The sequence below is a fragment of the Gopherus flavomarginatus genome, chromosome 10, assembly GCF_025201925.1.
Source record: "Gopherus flavomarginatus isolate rGopFla2 chromosome 10, rGopFla2.mat.asm, whole genome shotgun sequence".
Taxonomy (NCBI): Eukaryota; Metazoa; Chordata; order Testudines; family Testudinidae; genus Gopherus; species Gopherus flavomarginatus.
In genome coordinates, this window is record NC_066626.1 from 10,400,287 (window position 1) to 10,424,764 (window position 24,478).

The window sequence follows — 24,478 nt, forward strand, 5'->3', positions numbered from 1 at the left end:
CAGGTGACACCTCGCTCTCTCCTGCTCACTGCCTGTGGCGCACAGTTTAGTCTCCTGAGGCCTGAAATGCTTTGGTCTAACTCAAGTCACTGAGCTCAGCACAGGTATTGGGGTGAAATGTAACAGCCTGTGATAGGCATGGGGTCAGACTCAATGGCCTCGTCTGGCCTTGAACTCTATAAAATCTACATTGATCAGACAGTCTCTTCATACATCTAGAGGGTAAAAACAGAACCGAAAAATGGATCCACCCTGGCTGCTGGTGCTGTAGGAGTTCACTGGTCCAGGCCAAAGTCCTGCAGCCTCACTCTAATTGTTTCTCTTGTTGTTCAGACCTGACCAAACACCCAGGGAAGTCACTTGTGACCTCATAGTGGGATGCGATGGAGCCTTTTCTACAGTCAGAAAGCAGTTTATGCGGCAAACATGCTTTAACTACAGCCATGTGTACATTCCTCATGGATACATGGAGCTGACCATCCCACCTAAGGATGGAGATGTAAGTAGCCACCCTCCATCCCGTGCTTTGCTGTAACACCCTGGTCCCTGCTACAGCAACCCTTCTAGAAATCCCTTTTAAGAATGTTGGCTCTCGAGAAGGGATGGGGCTGGTCCCACCTCTCAGAGCTGTTATTTCAGGCTCCCTGCAGACTCAGGCAGACATCACTACAATGTTCCTGTTTTCAAGATTATAACAGGCTCCGTAAGAGCTGGTAGAGCCAGTTAATCTCGGCTTTAAAACAGGTGGTAGCATAAGGCAATTGCTTGTTACCACAGGACTTGCAAACAGTGAGTATTTGGGCTCTGCTCAATGCCTGAGCATCCCTGGGGGGAGACCTTAGGACCCCCTGAAGCCCCTCTGCACGCCGTCCCCTCCCAGCAGTGCTTGGAATTAGACACAGCTTTCACTGAACTGACAGCTCCTTTCCTTTTGGGGGAGGGCTCCTGCAGTCAGTCTCTGGTGCTGAAGGAAAAAGGAAGGAAGTGCTGCCATGGCTGCGGGAAGCCAGTAGGTGGTGATGTCAGCAGCCAGTCTAGGACACTGCTAGGGTGGGGCACTAATGATAGCAAATGGAGGAAGAGTAGGGTTGCCAGGTGTCTGGTTTTTGACAGTCGAAAAGGGACCCTGGTGGCTCCAGTCAGCACCACCGACCAGGCCGTTAAAAGTCCCATCGATGGTGCTGTGGTGCTAAGACAGGCTAGTCCTGTCCTGGCTCCGTGCTGCATCCCGGAAGCGGCCAGCAGGTCCGGCTCCTAGGCGAGGGGGCCACAGGGCTCCATGCGCTGCTCCCGCCCTGAGCACTGGCTCTGCACTCGCATTGGCCAGGAACCGCAGCCAATGGGAGTTGGGGGGGCAGTACCTGCAGGCAAGAGCAGCACACGGAGCCTCCTGCCTTCGCCCCCTTCGCTTAGGAGCTGGAGTTACTGCTGACTGCTTCTGGGGAGCAGCGCAGGGCCAGGAGAGGCAGGGAGCCTGCCTTAGCCCCACTGCACCACTGACCGGGAGCTGCCCGAGGTAAGCCCATGGCCCCAACCCTGAGCCCCCACAAACCCGGAGCCCCCTCCTGCATCCGAAACCCTTCATTCCCGGCCCCACCTCAGAGCCCGCAGCCCCTCCTGCACCCCAGCCTCAACCCACAGGCCCCCCCGTACTTCGAATCCCTTGGCCTCACCCCCAGCCTGGAGCCCTCTCCTGCACCCCAAACCCCGCATCCCCAGTCCCACCCCCAGCCCAGAGCCTGTACCCCCTCCCACAGCGCAACCCCCTTGCCTCAACCCATAGCCCTTTCCCACATTCCGAATCCCTTGGCTCCACCCCCCATCCCAAAGCCTCCTCCTGCACCCCAAATCCCTCATCCCCACTCCAGAGCCTGCACCCCCATTTAGAGCATCATCCCCTTCTGCTCCCCAACCCCCTGCCCCAGCGGAAGAGAGTGAGGGTAGGGGAGAGTGAGCCACCGAGGGAGGGGGAATGTAATGAGTGGGGGAGGGGCCTCGGGCAGGGGGCGGGGATAGGGTGTTTGGTTTTGTGCAATCAGAAAGTTGGCAACCCTAAGGAAGAGGCAGAAGTGAGTTGGGTGAGGAGGGATAGCTCAGTGGTTTGAGCATTGGTCTGCTAAACCCAGGGTTGTGAGTTCAATCCTTGTGGGGGCCATTTAGGGAACTGGGGTAAAAATCTGTCAGGGGATTGGTCCTGCTTTAAGCAAGAGGTTGGACTAGATGGTCTCCTGAGGTTGATTCTTTGACAGGAAAACAGCCCAGCTATGAAATAGTGCAGTTTCCTTCTGCCCTGCCTGCCTCTCTGCAGGGCTGATCTATGGGTAACAGGCTTGCTAACGAGACACTGACCAGTCCTTTCCTTTCAGTTTGCCATGGAAGAGAATTACCTTCACATCTGGCCCAGGAACACCTTCATGATGATAGCGCTGCCTAACCTGGTAAGAACCCACCACTGCTAATCCTTTCTGGGCACAGGGACAGCTCCAGGCCTGGCTTCTGCAGAAGCTCTGGGGCTTCCCCTGTCCTGTTGCACAGGACAGTGCCAGCTGATCCCTGCACTGATACACCCCAGCCCTGAGCTCCACTTCTCCCATTCTTTGGTCCCTCCAACTTCCTTGTAACCACAAGTGCCCCCCAACCAACCAGCCCTCACTGGATTTCCCACTGCAATAGAAATACAGCCAAGCACATATGTAGAAGCAATACGCACCACCACCTGCCCGGGGTGGCTCCAGGCACCAGCGCGGCAAGCCGCAGGGGGCGGCCTACCAGTCACCGTGAGGGTGGCAGTCAGGCGGCTTTCTGCGGAAGGTCTGCTTGTAATGCAGATTTGGCGGCATGCCTGTGGGAGGTCCACTGGTCCTGCAGCTTCGCAGCAATTCAGCGGCAGGTACGCCAAAGGCACGGGACCGGCGGACCTTCCGCAGGCATGCCGCCGAATCTGCGTTACCAGCGGACCTTCCGCAGGCATGCCGCCGAATCTGCGTTACCAGCGGACCTTCCGCAAGCATGCCGCCGAATCTGCGTTACCAGCGGACCTTCCGCAGGCAAGCCGCCGAATCTGCGTTACCAGCGGACCTTCCGCAGGCATGCCGCCGAATCTGCGTTACCAGCGGACCTTCCGCAGGCATGCCGCCGAATCTGCGTTACCAGCGGACCTTCTGCAGGCATGCCGCTGAATCTGCATTACCAGCGGACCTTCCGCAGGCATGCCGCTGAATCTGTGTTACCAGCGGACCTTCCACAGGCAAGCTGCTGAAAGCCACCTGACTGCCGTGCAAAATACATAGAGCTGCTCCTGCACCTGCCCTACCAAGTCATGGCCATGACCCATCTGTGTGCTAGCTCCTTCTCCCACCTTTCCTCCCTATCTGCGGCTTGTGTGCGCTCAGGGACAGGCCTCTCCTCGGCGCTTAGCACCTGCCGAGACCGTTATGGGCACTATGAGGATACAAACAATCAATGACAATAGCAAGAGGGGAAACGGGGCAGCTGTCGCAGTGGTCACCCCCTTCCCATGCTGAACTGTTTGCCTCCCTCGCTGGGGTCCCCGGCTGAGCTCTGTGCTGCATCTCCAAGTGTGCAGGGCTGATCTCTTTGAATATCCCTTTGAACCCACAGGATAAGTCGTTCACCTGTACTCTCTTCATGCCCTTTGAGGATTTTGAACGGCTCACGACAGGCGATCAAGTGCTGGATTTCTTCCAAACCTACTTCCCAGATTCAATTCCCCTCATAGGAGCGTAAGTATTATTTCTGGTGTTCGTTAATTAGCACACTGCCGTAAAGCAACAGGGATGTGTCAAGCACTCAAGTGCTCATGTGAGGCTGGTGACTTCATGCTCTAGTGCGAAGCAGCAGGGACTCCGCCTCATGTGACACGTACAGGATATTGCAGGTTCTTTAGGAGTGGATCTCTGTATTTCTCTAGACACCAGATATATTGCAGGACCGATGGGTAGGAGAAGAGACCGAAGGCTGATTTGTACTTCCAATGGGCATAACAAGTCGGAAGGTCATGCTGCCCTTCACCAGGTGATAAGCCATGCTGTCTGTAGTCATTAGACCAGGGGTCGGCAACCTTTCAGAAGTGCTGTGCTGAATTTTCATTTATTCACTCTAATTTAAGGTTTCATGTGCCAGTAATACATTTTAATGGTTTTAGAAGGTCTCTTTCTATAAGTCTATAATATATATCTAAACTGTTGTTGTATGTACAGTAAATAAGGCTTTTAAAATGTTTAAGAAGCTTCTTTAAAATTAAATTATAATGCAAAGCCTCCCGGACCGGTGGCCAGGACCCGGGCAGTGTGAGTGCCACTGAAAATCAGCTCGCGTGCTGCAGGTTGCCTACCCTTGCATTAGACCACACTCCATTCCTAGAGCCAGAAACAGAACCCAGGAGTTCTGATTCCCAGCATTCAACTTCAGTCTACCAGTTATGTAGTCCACTGGCCAGGTGTGTATCACATACCCTTCTGGGGACTGGCCAGGGGTATACCACATACCCTTCTGGGGACTGGCCAGGGGTATACCACATACCCTTCTGGTGACTGGAACACTTTAGGGATACCAGCCTCCTACTGCTAACAGTTAATGCTTTAGCTCAACGGTAGAGGTCGGAGCTCTGGATCTGAAGGCCCTGGGTGACCACGCATGTGAGGGCCATTGGCTGCACATGAATGTCTGCTCTGTCCATTTTTCTTTATTGAAAACCTAGACAGTCACTGTCCCAGCCTGGCCCATTACTGCAGTGTAGGGCCATCAGTCTGTAGCAAGCAGACCCAGCTACAAGGTCCCATGTGCTTCCAAGGTAGCTGGATCTGGGCAGAGTCTAGTCCCCATTCCCAACTCTGGGTCCATAATAAGAATCCCAGGCTCTGATCTCTTTTCTGAGCCCATCCTTTGAGACATGGGACTCTGGGTTCCAGCCACTCCAGCCTCTGGAACCAGTGCCTCAGATCTCCTGAGTCCCCCGGAGCTCCACCTACCTGTGATCACTCTGGATTCTAGCTTAACTCCTTCAGGGACAACATAGTCCTTGTTACCAAGAAGACTAACAGAAATTTGGGCTGTATAAGTAGGGGCATTGCCAGCAGATTGAGGGACGTGGTCATTCCCCTCTATTCGGCATTGGTGAGGCCTCATCTGGAGTACTGTGTCCAGTTTTGGGCCCCACACTACAAGAAGGATGTGGAAAAATTGGAAAGAGTCCAGCGGAGGGCAACAAAAATGATTGGGGGCTGGAGCACATGACTTATGAGGAGAGGCTGAGGGAACTGGGCCTATTTAGTCTACAGAAGAGAAGAATGAGGGGGGGATTTGATAGCTGCTTTCAACTACCTGAAAGGGAGTTCCAAAGAGGAGGATCTAGACTGTTCTCAGTGATGGCAGATGACAGAACAAGCAGTAATGGTCTCAAGTTGCAGTGGGGGAGGTTTAGGTTGGATATTAGGAAAAACTTTTTCACTAGGAGAGTGGTGAAGCACTGGAATGGGTTCCCTAGGGAGGTGGTGGAATCTCCTTCCTTACAGGTTTTTAAGGCCCAGCTTGCCAAAGCCCTGGCTGGGATGATTTAGTTGGGGTTGGTCCTGCTTTGAGTGGGGGTTGGACTAGATGACCTCCTGAGGTCCCTTCCAACCCTGATATTCTATGATTCTATGGCAGGAAAGCAAGGAACAGGACTTAGCCAAGGACTGTCTTAACGACAGTCATTTTACTCATAAGCCCTAATGAGTTACAGGTCTCCAGAAAAAAAAAGTGCTGAGGTACTTCAAACTGATCTCACCTCTTCTGTGAGACCGAGGTTTCTCCGTAGTTCAGGCTAGGCAGAGTTCCTCCTCTCCTGTGTCTCCTGCTTCCAGGTGGTGATGGTTGGCAGCACCCCACTCTTAAACAGAGTCTGTCGCTTTTTAACTATGTGCTCAGCAGGAAGGTTCCAGCTCCCTCCGCAGTTAGGTTTGCCCCATCTGTGTAGAAAAGCCCATTGATCCATGGGGGTGAGCCAGTAGTTGAGAGCCAGTCAAGCTTATAACCCCAGATTGTTGTCTTAGTGACTTTTCTGTGAAACTCCTTTTCTGGAATGCTGCCTTGGGCAAGTTCAGACATATTCAGCACACAATACCAAGTGGAGAACACAGTTCATATGGAGATACCAACTCTGTCACAATTACATAAAAACCCCGCCAATGTCCAAAGTATGTTGCAAAGTCAAGCTCTCCGAAGGCAGGAAATGCCAGAATTAAGGTTGCTGAGCCACCTTAATTCATCCCGCTTGTGCATGTGCATTATTACATAATCACATACTGTTTTGCAACAAGACCTTTGCTTCGTTCAGTGCCCAAGGATGGACCTGCTCAGGACTGAATCAGGGCTGTGCAGTGAAGGAGGCCAGTGTCTGTAGGACCCTGTCTCATTTGTTGCAGAAGTTGGAAGATGTGCAGTGAATAAGTCAGGGATTGCCAGAGGAGAAGGGACAGTCTTATGGTTAAAAAACTGGCTTCCATCCCTGCCACTGCCACAGAATTTCTGTGTGATGCTGGGAAACCAACCTTGTCACCAGTGGCCACTAACTGCGTGCTCCCCATTGGCTCGGTGGCTAGTTTTACCCCCTGGGGGCTGATTATCAGATGTGTCATTTTTAAATACCGCTGCGCTGGCCCTGACATGCCCTGTTGCTAGCAGAACATTGAGCTATATGAAACCTGTCGCTGACTCCAATAGCCACTAACCAGGCCCAAGTCAGTGGGTTGTGAGCATCTTTGCTGCCACCTACAGACCAGTCTCCAACATTACACAACTGCCTTCCCTAGAGACTAGTGGGAGAGCGAGTTACTTCATCAGAGCACATTTTCCACACTGGCCACTCGTTTTTCTCCCGCAGTGGCGGGGAGTCACTCAGGTTCCCTGGTGACAAGTGGCACAGAAAAGCTCCTCAGAGAATGAGGGAATTAATATTTCTGTATTCAGAGCCAGGGGGCACTAGTGCACCGGGAACCAGGCAGAAACAACACGCTGAAGAAAGAGACTAAAACAAAGCATTGAATTGCTGCCTCACTTCCTGAGCCGGGTGTGCCCTGAGCACTGAATGAGGCAGGGGCCCTGTGGGAAAGCCAGTGGGGGCCAAAAGGCAGCCTAGAGTCCGCACAGCATAAGATGCCCGACTTGCCCTCTGCACCATCCACTCCCCTCAGCCCAGAGCAGAAAGGGCGTTACGGGTTCCAGCTGCCCATAGGGTCCCGTTAGCTGGTGCAAGCTAGAGCAGCCTGATGGTGTGGGTGTGTCGTAAGAATCAGGGAAGCCATAACCAGGCCAGATTCTCTCCTGCAGATTCAGAACTGGCTCCTTATCTACCCATTGTGCCTACCTGGCCCTGTGGAAGAGTCGACTCATGGCTGGGGCACCCCCTTTGTGGCTGAGCATGGGGTAGCAGCTCTTTCCTCTCTAGCACCCTGGCCCTGCAGTGATCTGCCTCTCCTCGTGACTTGGTGTCCAGCCAGGTCATGTTTTATTTCCACTCCGTCCGTTCAGGGTAACAGAAAGGCCAACACCCTCACATCAGGTTTTAGAACTGCAGGGCCCGGAGCTAGTTCAGGGCTTTTAATATCCCTATCCCCTTGTATTGGGGATTTTCATGCCACCTTCCCTGGTGGCTGGTAGAGGAACCCAGGTCCCCCTTCCCCTTGAGCTTCCAGCCCAGGAACCCTGCAGACCAGGCACTGCCTGTCTCCCCAGACCCATCCCCTGCTTCCTCCCTGGGCCTCTTCCTACTCAGTGCCGGGTTTACAATGGTGCCAGTGGCTCCATGGAGCCGGGCCCATGCTCAGAAGGGGCCCCGGGCTGCTCCCCTTGCACTGTGCCCCCAGCCCACCACTTGCTTCTCTCGACCTGCCTGCCGACTGGTCCAGGGCTCCTCTCTGCCCCCTGACCCACTCCCCTGCTCCTCTCTGCCCCCTGGCCCCACTCCCCTGCTCCTCTCTGCCCCTGGCTGGACCCCAGTGCCCTTCTGGCTCAGGGCAGTCTCTGCTTCTCACATCCTGTGGAGCTGGGCTGCCTGGGACCGGTGCAGAAGCCTGGCCAGTCTCAGCCGTGTGTGTGGGGAGAACAGTGTGGAGGACTTGGCTGAGCCCCTCCAGGCAAGTGCGGCTTGAGGGACCCCAGCTGGGGCAGGTCCTGGCCTGGCTGATCGTGCCACTCCTGAGGAGATGGAGCGATTCCCAGCCCTGGGACCAGCCCTGGCTGCGCTGCTGGTTCAGCCCGTCAGACAGTCACCTCCCAGCAGGGCCGGTGAATGCAGCCGGGAGGCAGGGCTTGGAGGAGTGGGTCTGTGGGGAGTATGGGAGGTGCTGGGTTGTGAAGGGGCGGGGAAGATCTGTGTGTGTTGGGGCACGAGGGTGTGGTGGTTCTGTGGGGGGTGCTGGACAGTTGTGGTGAGGCTGTGGGCAGGGGTGCCAGGCAGGGGTGGTGTTGTGCAGGGCACTGTGCAATGGTTGGGGGAAAGTTCGGGGGGTGCTGGGCAGAGTGGGTCCAGGGGGTCTCTGGGCATAGGGAGTCGGGGGGTGTTGGGCAGGGAGGCTGTTTGTTGTGCCATGGGCCTGCCCCTGAGAGGAGGGGACATGCTGGCAGCACAGGGTCGGACAGGCCACTGTGTGTCTGGCAACTGCCGGTCTGTAAATAGTGCCCTCACGCTGGGCTGGGCTGGGCGGGGCCACTCCTGCCATGCCACGTCCCATTGCCTCTGGCTGGCCCCTCGCGCCGGGGACTGACCTCCCCGTGCCATGCACCACTGCCTCCATGGGGGCTCATAAATATGTTTGGTGCTGGGCCTATAAAAGGTTTATCTGGCCCTGCTTTCTACCAGACCCCGTCAGCAGCCCTCCCCAGGCCCATTGTGTTCCTGTACTCCTCTCAGGCTCCCTGAGATTTGGGACTGCACCCCTCCCTCCCGGCCACAACTCACCGTCCTCCAGCACATCCCAAAGCTCAACCCTTTGGCCCTTCCTGGGCTGGAGCCTCGTCAGTCCTGCCCAGATTCTCTGCTCCTTTGCAGGCCTGGCCTCCACCTGAAACTTGGCTGGCCCAGCTCTGTTCCTCCGGGGAAACCTCCCCCCGAAGAGGTAACTCCGAGCAGACACCACTGGGTTGGCAGAGAATCAGCCTAGTGCCTGCCTCTCACGGGAGGAGATTTACCACAGCGACAGAACATCCCTCCCATGGCTGTAGCGAGCGTCTGCACCACAGCACGTCATATAGCCATTGCCTCAGGGGCAGGCCTGCCCAGCTGCCTCCCTCCAGGGTGTTTCCCTCCGGGGGCTCTGTCTGGCCTTGTGTGGAAGTCAGTCTCCTTTCCAGGTGGTCCTGCTGACTGACTACTTAACACCCCTCTAGGTGCCAAGGGCTAGGTTAGCTCCATGAAATTACCGTTACATTCTCTGGCATGCGGCTGCTTAATCGCCTGGTTTGAAGTTAATGATCCAGCTATTCAGGTTTTCCACAACTTTCAGCACAAGTACCCCAATGTAAAGGTTTGATTTCACGTCCTGGCACATTATGTATCACACTGATGACTGATTCGCTCGTCTCCAATGATGACATCACACATTTCATGCAAACTATCTGTTGTTTTGGCTGAAGGCAGGAGCTGCAGCGTGATTACTTTTTGCTGCCACCCCAGGCCATGATCTCTGTGAAGTGCTCTTCATACCACATCGCCTCCCAGTGTGTGCTGATGGGAGATGCCGCCCACGCCGTGGTACCGTTCTATGGCCAAGGCATGAATGCTGTGAGTTTGCAGTTCCTAACGTCCTGCATCATTTGTGACCAAAAAACCATTGCTTTTGAGTTCAGACATTTAGCTCCAGTTGGTTCCATTTGCTTGCACAATTGATTGGCTGGCCCTGGGTCTTGCCGGGTTTGAGGCTTGGAGGAGGAGGAGGAGGAGTTGGCTGGGTCTGGATTCACACAAGACTGAGATTCCCTGATAGGCTGGAGGGACCTTTATGAAGTGGGCTGGTTCTTTCTGCTCCCTGTAGAGTCACACAAGTCTTTAGAGGAAGGCACCTCTATCTTCAGCTGCTGCTGGATGTCCAGATAGCGGTGTAGGGAAATGCATTTGATCAGGCCAGAAGGCTACGTCTTCCCTTTTCAGATAGACTGTCACAGTGCACCTGAATTTCCCCTCTCTGAGCCAGCCAGTGCACCTACTCTTAGACATCTGCTGTTGCCTCTCTTGCATGGAGACTCCTGTCTCTCTTCCTCCTGAGCGGGGTATTTCCAGGTTGCCTGCTCCCTGCCTGCGCTGTGAATTCCCCTTACTTTTCTCCTCAGAGGTGGTAAACAGTGTAATGGCCCCAATTCAGTTACTGCACAGCTCTTTCTAAGCAAGCACATTTATTCATAAGATAAAAGCATTGTAGAGAAAATATATTAAAACAATAGAAGCCCCTACACACATGGTAATAAATCAATCAGCGATCACCCCCTGACTCCAACAAAGGCTCTGGATGGTGAACAGTCCTTAGTACCTCCCCAGGGGTTTTCCTGTGGTTACAAGTTCATAGTGCCTATTGCTGAGAACCTCAACACCCAGTTTTATGGGGCAGAAGTCCTTCCTACCCCTCCCCAAGTACTGGGACCCCCCTTGGGCCAGAGATCTTGTCTGTTTGCATGGAAGAATCCCATGCACTGCTACAGGCTGGGGACAAACTGGCTAAGCAGCAGTTCTGCAGAAAAGGTCTGGGGGATTACAGTGGATGAGAAGCTGAAAATGAGTCAACAGTGTGCCCTTGTTGCCAAGAAGGCTAACGGCATATTGGACTACATTAGTAGGAGCATTGCCAGCAGATCAAGGGAAGTGATTATTCCCCTCTATTCGGCACTGGTGAGGCCATATCTGGAGTATTACGTCAAGTTTTGGGCCCCTCACTACAGACAGGATGTGGACAAATTGGAGAGAGTCCAGCAGAGGGCAACAGAAATGATTAGGGGGCTGGGGCACATAACTTATGAGGAGAGGCTGAGGGAACTGGGGTGATTTAGTCTGCAGAACAGAAGAGTGAGGGGAGATTTGATAGCTGCTTTCAACTACCCGAAGGGGGGTTCCAAAGAGGTTGGAACTAGACTGTTCTCGGGTGGCAGATGACAGAACAAGGAGTAATGGTCTCAAGTTGCAGTGGGGAAGGTCTAGGTTGGATATTAGGAAACACTATTTCACTAGGAGGGTGGTAAAGCACTGGAATGGGTTACCCATGAAGGTGGTGGAATCTCCTTCCTTAGAGGTTTTTAAGGCCCAGCTTGACAAAGCCCTGGCTGGGATGATTTAATTGGGGTTGGTCCTGCTTTGAGCAGGGGGTTGGACTAGATGACCTCCTGGGTCCCTTCCAACACTGATATTCTATGATTCTATGATTGTATGATCAGAGTTAGTTTTAACTCGGGCTATTTAATTGAAAGTCCTTTCTCTGCCTGTTGGTCCCTGGAGAATCCAATCTGAACCAGTCTATGTGACTCTCTCTCCAGGTGGTGGGAGCTCTGTGGAGGTTTGACAACCCGAATGAATTTTCCTAACCCCACCCCCTCACAGTTCTTAGTCCCGGGAGGGGTGTGGTTCCCCCGCCCCCAGAAAATTACATACAATTTCTGACCCACAATGGTATATAAACTTCATTCAATCAAGTTGAACTTCATCCAGCACAGTTTGTCCTGCACAGGAGTTGCAGGAAACTGCCATCTGTCACATGTCTGCATTGCACTGCTGCAGCCTGGGTCCCCGGAGATACAGCTATGCGCTGAGGTCCCTTGGGAGCTGCAGGTGGAGCAGAGAGGAGCTGCCTTTGTGCTCAGGGGTGTTGCATTTTTGAGTGGGTCTGCCCCACAATTGTGTGCCTCCCCCATAGTAAGGGACTTCTGTCCACCAAGAACACACCCGAGCAGAGGCGCTGGGGGAGGCGATAATGGGGTGAATCTTTGGACCTTCCCCCAAGTTATCTTGCTGTGTGTGGGTGGGTGTAGGAGGGAGGGAATGGAATCTTTAGGTCAGCAATGGAGCCAGTGATAAGCTGCCAAAATCTTAACAACCGGTTCCGTCCTGGGCCTTCGGTGGCAGGTCCTTCATTCGCTCCAGGTCTTCAGCAGCATTTCAGCGGCGGGTCCTTCACTGACACTGAAGACTTGGAGCAAGTGAAGGACCCGCCACCAAAGTGCCGCCGAAGACTCGGAGCGCTGCCTGGTGAGTAAGCCCCACGTGTTCTTTTATGTGGTTTTTTTTTTTTAAGTCATCCCTGCCGAGGCCCTGTCAAAACTGTTCAAATCGGGCCCCACACTTCCTAAAGCTGGCCCCACACATTGGGGTTGCAAACTTGTATCAGGGACCAGGTAGGGAAGGCTGTGCCTCCCAAAACAGCTGTCCTCCCCATCCAACACCCCCCCATGTCCTGCCCCTGACTGCCCCCTTCAGAACCTGCAATCCATCAACCCCACCCCTGCTCCTTGTCCCCTGACCACCGACTCCCAAGACCCCCCCACCCTAACTACCCCCCTAGGTCCCCACCTCCTACCCAACTCGCCCCGCTCCCTGTCCCCTGACTGCCCCGACCCCCTCCATACCCCTGCCCCCTGGCAGCCGCCCCCGAAACTCTCTGTTGAATAATAACTGACTGCATCTCCAAATATAATACTTATGTAGCCAATAAGTCAGATTTAATAGTCTTTATTGGATTCTGATATTTATTGCAAAATTGAACTAAATGCTTTGATGAAGCAGTTTTTACAAGCACTAGTATGAATTGAAGCTAGCAGTTACATTAATTTAATCTCTGTTCTGTGGAGATGATGAAAAGCTTGGCAAGAATGTAGACAGTAGCCATGGCAAATGTTACAGAACACCATCGTGGGGTAGGGGATTATATAGCTACTGCCAGTGGTTGTAACCAAAAGAAATGATGTTTTAACAGTTAGCCAGTAAGAAACTATAGTATTTCCATTATTATACAAACAGGTCTTAAAGTCATTGCCTTTCTTCCTGATGTGTTAAAAGCAATTACATTGGTTAATAAAATTCAAAGACAAGTTTTGTTTTTCCTAGTCACAAAGTATAAACGACAGATCCTCTTTAGAATGCTGGGTGATGTAGTCTTACCATTATCTCTCCACTATTTTCCTATGTAAAACAAGTTCCATATTTAACCCTGTCTGAAACAGAGAGACAGATTAACATGAATAGATAATATAGGCTTTAAAAACAGAACTATAGACTGGAGAAAATGAGGCAAAAATAGAAAGGAAATGTAGAGGAGAGGATTTTGCTAGGGGAACAGCTGCTATTATTTAGAACATACAGACAAGCAACTCACTGCCCTCCACCCCGGGAACCCATCCCTCTCCCCCTCCAGCCTTGTCACCCCCCAATTCCTCCCCCCACGAGCCCTGTCATAGACTCATAGAATCATAGACTCTAGGACTGGAAGGGACCTCGAGAGGTCATCGAGTCCAGTCCCTTGCCCTCATGGCAGGACCAAATACTGTCTAGACCATCCCTGATAGACATTTATCTAACCTACTCTTAAATATCTCCAGAGATGGAGATTCCACAACTTCCCTAGGCAATCTATTCCATCCCCTGATCCACCCCCCCCCGAGCCCCATCACCCCCTGATTCCTCCCCTCCCCTTCTTACCTTGGGCTTCGCAGGCTGCCAGCTGCAGTCTGATTCCCCTCGCAGCAGCAGTAGCTGCTGCTGGGGGACAAGACACCTTGGCTCCGTGCAGCTAGAGCATCCTTTGCCCCAGCGCTACCTTCCCCTGGTTTGCCACGCAGCCCCCCGAGCCTCGTCACCCCTGGATTCCTCCCTTCTGAGTCTCACCTTACCTTAGGCTGCAGCTCTCAGCCTGCCGGAGCTGATTCAATCACTCTGCAGGGCCCTGCAGCCCCCTGAGCCTCGTCACCCCCGGTTTCCTCCCCTCCGAGCCTCGTCTTACCTTGGGCTCCTGCAGAGTGATTGAATCAGCTCTGGCAGGCTGAGAGCTGCAGCCCAAGGTAAGACGAGTCTCGGGGGGAGGAATCTGGGGGTGATGAGGCTCGGGGGGCTGCGGGGCAAACCGGGGGAAGGTAGCGCTGGGGCAAAGGACGCTCTAGCTGCACAGAGCTGAGGTGTCTTGTCCCCCAGCAGCAGCCGCGGCTGCTGGCTGTATGGTAACCCTAACAACCGGTTCTAAACCAGCTTCTAAATGTAGCAACCGGTTCCTGTGAACCGGTGCTCACCACTGAATGGAGCCCAGCTGTTCCTGCAGGTGTCTGTACACACTGCATTTATGCAAGCAAAGGTTGGTCAAAGAAGCGCGAGCCACAAGGCTGTGGGATCCTTCCCAGCCCGGGGAAGTTGTGTGTGTTTATTCTGGTGCAGTTTAGGATGCTGTGTAGCCCTTAGCCACGTCACTTTGGGCACTAGATGGGCTACCCCTGCTCTCTACATCTGAGGACACTGAAGCACAGAGATTAATGTCTCTGGTTTGGCTCCATCACAGTAGGGACCACAGTAAAAGTGGTTGATTTTTGAAGGTGCTGAGCTCTCACTGCCGCTAATGGGTGTTGTGGGTGCTTAGCAGCTCCGAGGGAACTAGTGCAGTACTCCCTGTCCTGGAACACATCCACACATCTGCACGCCAGACTTCAGAGTGCCTATTCCTGACTTTCCAGTGCGACTCATCGACCAGTTTTAACACAGTGGCTTTTGTATAGAAAAATATATTTGGGTCTCTCGCTGGCATCTCTCCCACTCCCAGAGCTGCCCTCGCTTTCTTCCTCCATCCCTGGGTCCTACGTGCCCCACTCTCCCCAGCTCTCTCTTTGCCTTGCCCCAGGTCTTCAACCTTCTCTTGGTTCTTTTCCCTCCCCAGGCCAGAGGAAGGGGAGCAGGCGCTGTTACTGTGGCTGGGAGTCCCTCCAGACGAGCAGGACTGGGTCTCTTCCTCCAAAAAGTCTTAGGGAGGATTTTCTTGACCGCTCTTTCCTGCCCAAGGTGTAGGGGATACATCAGCTTGTCCCCACTGGTCCTGCACCTCCCTGCATTGGCATCAACCTTCTCTGGAGCCAGGCTCATTCCTCCTCCTCTGAGAAAGGGCAGGGCCAGCCAGAGAGCAGGTTCAGAGCCCCTTGCCGCTGCCCCCAGGCCATTAAGGGAACCTCTACACAGCCAGCTCCCCACCTCCCCTCAAAACTGCGCCATGCGTCTCTGAGCCCAGGCTAAGCGACTCAGGCTCGCGAGGCTTGCCCTGGGGCCTAGAAAGAACAGTGTAGACGTCTGGCCTCGGGGTGGGGCCCAGGATCTGATATTGGGTGAAGGGGGCGGGTTTCAGGCCCCGGGATCTAGCCCAAGCCCACACATCTACACTGCTATTTTTAACCCTGCAGCGCAAGTCCCGTGAGCCTAAGTCAGTAGACCAGGCTCTGAGACCCGCTGCCGTGGGGTTGTTTTTTGCTGTGTAGATGTACCCTGAGCAGTCACTAACCCTGTTCAGCCAGGGCAGCAGGTCTAGCCCAGGCCAGTGCTCCTGCCGGCCCCCTGCGTGCCAACCCCAGCTTAGGAGCAATAAGGCTTTTGCTGCCAGCTATTTTCCCTTTATTGTTTCTTCCAGGGATTTGAAGACTGCCTGGTCTTCGATGAGTTAATGGACCAGTTCCACAATGATCTCAGTGAGTAAATCCCTGGGCATGGAAAGCAGACCAGGGTGGAAACTCCGGGCAGTTTCATCTGACATGAGTCACCAAATGGGTGCTCCTGAGCTACCCAGGAGATCAGGGGAGACACTTACTGTGAGGGGCAGTCAGGAATTAACCATTTGTCCAGGAGTCTCCCGGGGTATCTAATTATCCCCAGGAAGGGGCACATGGCACTAGATGTGCCAAAGCCCCCCACCCCCCTTCAGCCTTCCCTAGGTTCCTCTCTCACTCCTATCGCCCCTTCCGCTTGCCCCGGTGGGCTGGCAGCAGCACGCCTTCCTTGTAGCCACTCTGCGTTCCCTGCTGACGCCGACATGCCCCATATCCCCGTGCGTGGCCTGTTGGATGGTGCAGGAAGCAAGTCAAGCGAGGCAGGACAAGAAGACAGGCTAGGGGATGGGGAGCCAAGGCCAGACAAGGCTCATTGCAGAGAGAAGAGCTTGGTGCCAGCCCTGGGACCCAAGCAGCCTCCCCACCACCAGCACAGCACTGCAGCAGCTGCCCGTTAGCCTTTGGTAACTGCACGGTGCTTGCAGCTGGGGATGAGCCGGTGCCCACAGGGCTAATGGACAGGCAGTCTGCAGAGGCTGTGCGTTGCAGTCCCAGAAGCTAACCTCCTTTGGCTGGTGTTCGGTCTAGCCACCTCCTGAGAGGCCGGCTCAGTCGAGCGACAGGCAGTTGTGCCATGTGCCCTGGGGAGAAGTGCATGCACCATGGAACGCCCCACTCCCTGGCTTGGAACACGGCATGGTCCCTCCCACAGGAGGAGCTGGGAGAGGCACCAGGACAGAAGGCAGAGCCAGGGAGCAGACTGGAGCCTAACTGGTCTGGAACTGATCCCTCTTCCCCAGGTGCCTGTCTGCCCGAGTTCTCCCGGCTGCGAGTGCCTGACGACCATGCCATTTCCGATCTAGCCATGTACAACTACATCGAGGTAAGACAGCAGAGCAGTGCTGCGTGTGCCAACGCTCTGCGCGAGGTGCCCGTGAGCAGTCCTGGGCTCAGGCAAAGCCCCGAGGGGAAGAAGAAAGGGAGCAGTAACAGCTGAGCTGTTTTAGTAACCTGGCCGTTGTGCTGAAATGTGTGTGTGCACACGCAGGGCCGGATTTACACCTTAAGCGCCCCTAGGCACAGCATCTTCAGCGCCCCCCACCAACAGCTGACCTTGTGTTTTCCGTAAAACATGAAACTTTTAACTCTCAGGCACCCTAGAACGCCGGTGCCCCTAGGCACGTGCCTACTGTGCCTCATTGGAAATCTGGCCCTGCGCACATGCTGTTTTAAGTGGCAGGTCGGCTGTGCCCTTACCATGGTCAGAGAGATGTCCCGGGTCTGTGTTTTCTTGCAGTAATATGGTTCTCATATTGTCCTCTGCCACTACAGACTTAGAACTGGGAGGAAGGAAGTAAGACTTGACATCTGAGAACTCCCAGCAGGAAACCCCCTTGCCCTCCATTCTCTTACAGGCGTTCACACATGCACACCCAGGAGCCCTTTACCAGTGCCTGACTTCCCAGCACCTTTGCTGAAGTGAGCAGAAAAGCGGAGATTTGAGATTTGCAAGCCCAGCTAAGAACAGCCTTTCCCCAGCTGTGCAGGAAGGGGCTGGGAGAGGTGCAGGGGGGTGGGGGGCAGATTTCCGGAGAGCTGAGATGCTTTGGGTCATGCCCAGGCTTCGAAGCTTGGCTACAGGAGGCAGCCGTCCCCTCCTCGCTCTACAACTGCATATTACCTGACCAGGAGGGCAAACCCCCCCGACACACACTGTGAGGGCCTGAGGGCAGGATCGGAGAGGCAGGGGTGTAATCAGTTACTGTCCAGCAGCCATACACACAAATTGGAGTTTAGTCCCTTACGCCACTTTCCGAATGTCTGGCTGCACAAGTGCCACAAATCGTCACACCTTTCATTCAATCAGTGCGTGGCCTGTGTGGAGACCAGCCCTGCTAACTAATGTAAATAGACATCAAATGTGCTGCTCTGAGTTCCCAGCGCCGACTCTGACTCTGTTCTCTGGATTCCTGTGGCACCCAGATGCCCCAGTCCAGAGCCTGATCTGATTTTGCCCAGTGCTGTATGCACCCAGAGGGACAGGCCCTGCTCTGAAGAGCTTGCAGGCTACGGGCGAGGCACCAGGGGCAAGTTATGCCAGTTGAAGCAAAGATGTGAATTTAACGCATGCTAGCTGTACTGGTCCAATCCCCCCCACAGGGGGACACTTGTATTCTTGTATAGAAGGGGCTTTTTTCAGTTTAAATGATGTCTCTTTGGAAGGGGGTTAAGCTAAATAAATAAATAAATAAAAAAGATACCTTTATTCTGGCCTAAGGAGTCCTCACTGGAGGAGATGGTGGTGGGTTTATACTGGGGTAACTATAATTATACTGGTCTAACTGGTAAAATTTTCCTGTGTAGACAAGACAGACACAGGCTGGGAGGGGAAACAGGAACAGGCCGGGAAGGGGCTTATCCACAGTCACCCAGCTCTCCTGACTCCCACTCCAGTGCGCTACCCACTGGGCCATGCTGCTTCTCAGCTGTGCCTATTGCTGTACATTGTTTTGGCCTCATGATTTGTCAGTCATTTTGCCCCATCCCGTATCTGTTTGTGGCAGAGCACAGCGAGACTTTGGCCTAAGAATGCCTTTAAACTGACCCCTTGCTAATACAGTGGGAGACTCTGCTCCAGGCAGTGACTGCCAGGACATGTCTACACTACCTGGTTAACCTGGCTTCTTGCCTTTAAACCCAGCAAAACCTCTGACCTGGGTTGGATGGTGGTTCCCACCAGCTACCCGGCTGGCTGAGGTCAGAGGCTTAGAGCCAAGTGCTGCTTTAACTTGGGTTAGAACCCACCACTTTGCAACAAGGACACCGGTTAAATCACTCGATTGCTGCTAGGCTCCTAGGCCTTCCCACAAGCCCCCCACAGCACAGACAAGATTTTCTGCAGTTGCCAGGGAAAGACTCCTCAGGTGTCTCAGTGCAAAGAACCACGGGATATGCCCTCAGGCACCCACAGGCTGGTGCAGAAATGGTGAGGCCACAGGAACCCGAGTCAGGCTTTCCTATGGGGATGCTCACGCCCAGGCTTGGCTAGCCAGGGTGCTCAGACCTGGACAGTGTGGTCCTAGCCTTAGTGGTAGGAAGTGAGAGCTCTGAGTGGCTGAAGAGGATGACAGCAAGTAGCCACAGCATGGGGGTAAAAATCCCCACAGGCACCACCTTTTAAACTCAGCACTTTGTTCCAGATGCGTGCACATGTTAATTCCAAGTGGTTCATTTTCCGCAAGTACGTGGACAACTTTCTCCACTGGCTCATGCCCTCCACTGTTATCCCGTTATACACAATGGTAAGGCCTTCTTCTCTGTCCCCTCCCTTCCCCCCGACTTAGTCTCTGCTCACCCCGAAGGACTGACACCTTTGCACTCTGGCACAGGTCACATTCACCAGAATACGCTACCACGAGGCGCAGCAACGCTGGGAATGGCAGAACAAGGTGAGTGGGAATTGGAACCAATTTTCACTGACCCAGACGTTCAGAGCATCTCATGCCCTCCCCCTTTGCCCTCCTCAGATGATAGAAGCAGGTGTGCTAGGATCCCTGCCACTGGTAGGTAATTTTCACAGCCCCTTCTGGCTGCGCTGGCCTGCCATCCTGGGCAGCAGCACCGCTCCCCCTTGGCTCGAGACACCCTGGCTGTGAATCTGCACTGTCCGAGCTAAAACTGAGTAAGTAGGGGCCACGGGCTCAGCGCTTCCCGAGAGAGCAGCATAGTGGATCTCCCGTCTCAGTGAGCTATTCCCCCAGCCCCAGGCTGCTGATTGGTCATTTCCCAGAACCCTTATCAGGGAGCTGTGCCACTCTGCACAGAGAGCACATGTCTTTCCCCAGGTTCCTGCAAGGAGCAAGGTTCAGCCCCATTCCAGCTCTGCTCCCTGCAGTGTCTTCCCATGGCTCAGCATCGCACATTTGTACTGGGTGCATCGTGTCCCCCGCCAGTAACTAGTGCACTAGGGGATAACAGTCAACTACTGCTGCTGACTAATGGAGGTGCTCCTTTAGCTCAGCTGGTCTGTGTTAGTGGTGTTAAAAGTCCTGGTGACAATGAGGGAGGGGTTATTATGCTAGCAAGTGAGGACAATTGAGTAAAAGCCAAAGAACCCTTCAGATACAAAGATTCTCAGATCGTTTTTACAGGGCCACCCAGAGGATTCAAGGGGCCTAGGGTCTTTGGCGGTGGGGGGTCCCCGCTTCGGCAGTAATTCGGTGGCAGGGGGTCCTTCCGCTCTGGGACCCACTGCTGAAGTGCCCCGAAGACACACGGCGGGGGGCCCTCGCCACCGAATTGCAGCTGAAGACCCGGCACTTCAGCGGCGGGTCCCAGGGCGGAAGGACCTCCCGCCGCGGGTCTTCGGGGCACTTCGGTGGTGGGTCCTGGAGCAGAAGGACCCCCCGCCGCCGAAGACCTGGAGTGGAAGAAGCTCCGGGGGCCCAGGCCCCGTGAGAGTTTTCCGGGGCCCCCAGAGCGAGTGAAGGACCCCGCTCCAGGGCCCCTGAAAAACTCTCATGGGGGCCCCTGCGGGACCCAGGGCCTGGGGCACATTGCCCCACTTGCCCCCCCTCTGGGCGGCCCTGCGTTTTTACTCTACTGGATGTTCATGCAGAAGAGCTGAGGGGATGGGATGAGGGATGGACAGTGGGAAAGGACCACTGGGGAGGTGGCGCACTTCAGCTCTCCACACCATTGACTTGTGCATGGCGGCTCTTACCCTTGCTGGGAGAGAGCAAACGACAGGCTGGAAACTGCCCACTGGGTTTGGTGCTATGGTAGCTGTGGGTTTAAGCCCCACCTGCCAGCATGAATACAGGCCTTCAGCCCAGTCCCCCTTGTCTGACTTTATCACCAGCATGCCCCCAAAGATGCCTTTCCACTCGGCACATCTCCCCCAGTGCTTTGCCTGGCCTGTGAATCAGATGCCCTGGTCTGAACTGAAGCCAGTCACATGGGCAGTGGGTAGGGCAGGCTGTGCCTCCCCAAACAGACAATGTGGCCCCACCCACATTCTGCCCCGAGGCCGGCGGCCATGCTTCCCACCTTCCCGGGGCTGTAGGGGCTGCAGCAGCACCATGCGCTCTCCCTCCTGGGGCTGGGAGGGCTGCGGGCATTAGCCAGCCTGGGGCAGGGCCAGCGGCTGCAGTGGGGGGCTCTGGGTTCTGGGGTGCATGGAAGCGGCAGGGCCTCAGGTGGAAGGGGCTGGGTGGGGGGAAGCTAGCCCCCAGCCAGTGGTTCATGTGCCGCCCATGGCCAGTCATTGTGCTGAGTGTAGGTGGCCTGTCTGACAAAATCCTTTCTGGCTAGTTACACAAAGTGATCGGCATCTGCCAGCCCTGGAGAATACCTGTGACAGGAGGCTCCGCTCACCGCCAGGATGGCACCTCCTCCTGGCCACTCTGCGGAATAGCTGGTCAGGTCAATGCCCCTTTCTGCGGTTCCACGCCATCACTCGTCTCTCTGCCAGCATGCAGCCCGCTCTTGCTCCACAAGCTCCTGCGACTCAACCTCTGGACAGCTCACTATACGCGTTGTCCCCTTACGGGACTCCAGAGCCACATTCCCGAGCAGTCTCCCCATTCGGTGCCCCCTGGGGCCACACCTCAGTGCCTGGCCAGGAACCCGGGCCTGCCCTCAGCTCCGGGATCTGGCTCAGGGACCCTCTAGCCACCAGCCAAGGTCTGGTCCCTCCTGGACCTCACAGCCTTTCCCTGAGCTCTCTTCTAACATTTGGTGCCAGCCCCACCACTCCCTTCTCCTGGGGAGCAACTGCAGGCTACCTGGCTCTGCAGCCTCCAACACTCCTCCCTCTCCTGGGAGTGACTGCGGCCTTTCCCAGCAGCCCCCTCTATCACCTTCCTGCCTTTCTAAGCCCAGCCCAGCTCCTTCCTCCCACCCTCAGCTGCGGGGCAGGTCCTGAGCCACCCCCTTCTCAACTTGCCTTAGCCCTTCCAGGGCCAGTGTGGGCTGAGCGCCCCATCTCAGAACCCCACAGGAGCTTCCGAGAGCAGCAAGCCCTTCCTGTATCAGTGCGTCTTTGCTGGGAAGGAAGGAAGGTGTGTCTCAGCTCACGTTAGCTCAGATAGTGGAAACCCTAGTGAAGACAAGGTGATGTGTGGTTTTCACAGGATTTAGCAGGTTGAGGCAAACCCTGACCTCCCCCAGCTTGACTTAACCATGGGGAGTTTAGGGTTTCCTTCAACCTGCTAACAGGTGAACACCACAAACTGCCCTGTTCTTGCTGGGACTTTCCGTCCTGTCAGCTAACCTGAGCGCAGGACGCCCCTTTTTCTGAGTGAAGACAAGTCCCCTAAGATGTCTCCACTGGAAGCTGTGTGGCTGGAGAGGCTGCTCTAGATCAGCGAAGAGGCCTGCAATGCTCTGTGCTGATCCTTAGCCAACCAGGCGTGACTTCCGTCCTCTCAGCAAACTCCTTTTCCTGATCACTGGAGCTTCGGGGCTTGGCTTAGAGTGACCAGATGTCCCAATTTTAGAGGGACAGTCCTCAGATTTGGGGCTTTTTTTAATATGGGCTCCTATTACTCCCCACCCCATCCCAATTTTTCACACTTGCTGTCTGGTCACCCTCGCTTGGCTTAGCAGTCGAGCCTTCCTCTGGCGTGCCCCAGTCTGTGGGAAAGGCTCCATGCTGGGGGTGGTGTAATTCCTGCCCGAGGGCAGGGGCAAGGAGGGTTATTATAAAGTGGTGTGTTCTCTCTGCTAGGGTCAAAACAAACCACCGGAGCCAGGCTGAATGTCTCCTTATACTTGCAGGTGATTAACAAAGGACTCTTCATAATTGGGGCAGCAGCAGCACTGGGTGGTAGCTACTCGCTCATAAAGTGGCTCTCCCGTAAGTCTGACTCCTGTGCAGAAAAGCTGTGGAGCTGGATGCTTCATCTCAAGAAAATTGGAAGTGGTCCACCGGAAACACAACTGGCATAAATGCCATGGGAGCTGCTGAGGGGACACATGCCAAAGGCCTAGGCTGTAAACTCAGAGCGGTGACTAGTGGGAGGGACACAAAGGGGGCACCAGCTAAAGGGGACACTGCCCGTGGTGCGGGACACAGTGGCTGGTCTCTCCCAGGGAGTCTCCGGCCATGCTGCCTGCCCGGGATGCTGCCTGTGGTGCGGGACACAGCGGCTGCTCTCTCCAGGGCAGCCTCCGGCCATGCTGCCTGCCTGGGACCTGCCCGTGGTGCGGGACACAGCGGCTGCTCAGTGTGGGCTGTCCCTGGCAGGCAGCATGGCCGGAGGCTGCCTAGGAGAGTGCAGCTGCTGTGTGCTGCACCAGGTAATGTGGCCGGGAAAGAAGAGGCTCTGGCTCCGCTTCTTCCCTTCCGGCTCTGGCCCTGCCCCTTCATCTCCCCAGGTGCCAGCCTTGCCCCCCTCCCCAGTGTTTTGGGAGGGGCATGTGACCCTTTGCCCCCCTCCGCCACAGGTCGCCGTTGGCTGCGCAGAGTGCTCTGAGATCCTTCCAAGGTGCCACACATTGGTACTTGTCTGATGAGAGCTGCCTTGAGGCTTTCTTATTTTGAAACTGAAAATGCTGGTTGACAAGTGTAGGCACTTCCACAGCATTTGTGCCTGGAGCAAATGGGCCTAGTGTCAGGAAGTCTCCGTCAGGCAGGATGTTCCAGAATGTACCTCCACACCTTATCAGACCTGGACTTCAGAGCAGAGTCATGCTCACCGCAAGCCACGTGTAGGGAGGCTGCTGGCCACTCGGGATGGGACCAAACTCCCATTAGGACTTTCTGCAGAGAAAGCTCCTCCGTGGTTTTCAAACTGACTCTTACTGGTTCTCCGGGTAATACTGAAAGGCAGTCTGCAGGCAGGCAGCTCCCTGATCGTAGATCACTGTAGCTGAAACAGTTCAGTTCTGTTTCCCTCTGGAAAGTTTTACTGCTATTGAATTTGTTCAGGTCAAGGATTTCCCGGCAACCCCAGGATGAGTACTAGGATGCAACCACCTAGGTTTAGCCTTGATTCAGCAAGAGCCTTGGGCATGGGGTAACTTTAGGCAAAGTGGAGAGTCCCATTGAGTTCAGTGGGATTACGTATGTGCCTGAAGTCAGGCACTAGCTGAAATGAGGCCTAGCGCTCATGGAACACATGGGATTTTTAATCAGTAAACTCCCGTTATTCTGTCATCCTCGTCTACCCAAATAAAAGCTGGTTGAAACCAAAAGATGGAAGATATAAACCTTTGTGATTCAGACATGTTTTGCCACTGGGCACGTCTTCAGCTAGCCAGTGCTCAGCACTGCCTGGCCTGTTTGCGGGGTCTCCTGGTCACTAACACCTCCTGGCGGGTTGTTGTTCCCAGAAATGTGGGTGCTTTTACTGTTTTTGGAATTAGGCGCAGCGACTGCTCCCTGGGATTGTCATTTGGTGGCTCAGTGCTAGCTACTAGCTTTTGTACCTCACTGCCATGATTGTCCAGGCCTGGGAGAGTAAAGTGCAGAATGAGGATTAGTACTGCCCCCCCCCCTCGACTGCACTCTCTTAGTGCCCGCTGGGGGTCTGGGCGTGGGGCAGAAGTACTGAGTGTGCGGCTTCCTTCTTTCAGAATTGAAAACTGATATCCTAAAAAATGAAACAACTTGTCAGTAGAAAGTTCCAGGATGTGCCCCAGTTCAGCAAAGCAGAGCTGTAATAATGTCATTCAGCACCTGCTAGTCCCCCTGAAGTCAATGGGCAGT

At 54.6% G+C, this 24,478-nt stretch overlaps 1 protein-coding gene across 1 annotated transcript in view; it reads left to right on the plus strand.

Moving 5' to 3' along the window:
• Positions 1-22,787, plus strand: part of KMO (kynurenine 3-monooxygenase) — a 41,709-nt gene extending 18,922 nt beyond the window's left edge. The window contains exons 7-15 of the mRNA XM_050916546.1: positions 334-499; positions 2,367-2,438; positions 3,622-3,743; positions 9,634-9,781; positions 15,630-15,687; positions 16,566-16,648; positions 18,966-19,067; positions 19,155-19,214; positions 22,546-22,787. Coding sequence (XP_050772503.1) covers positions 334-499; positions 2,367-2,438; positions 3,622-3,743; positions 9,634-9,781; positions 15,630-15,687; positions 16,566-16,648; positions 18,966-19,067; positions 19,155-19,214; positions 22,546-22,716 — 982 coding nt within the window. The 3' untranslated portion in view covers positions 22,717-22,787. The remainder of the gene's footprint in view (positions 1-333; positions 500-2,366; positions 2,439-3,621; positions 3,744-9,633; positions 9,782-15,629; positions 15,688-16,565; positions 16,649-18,965; positions 19,068-19,154; positions 19,215-22,545) is intronic.
• The last annotated feature ends 1,691 nt before the right edge of the window (positions 22,788-24,478 follow it).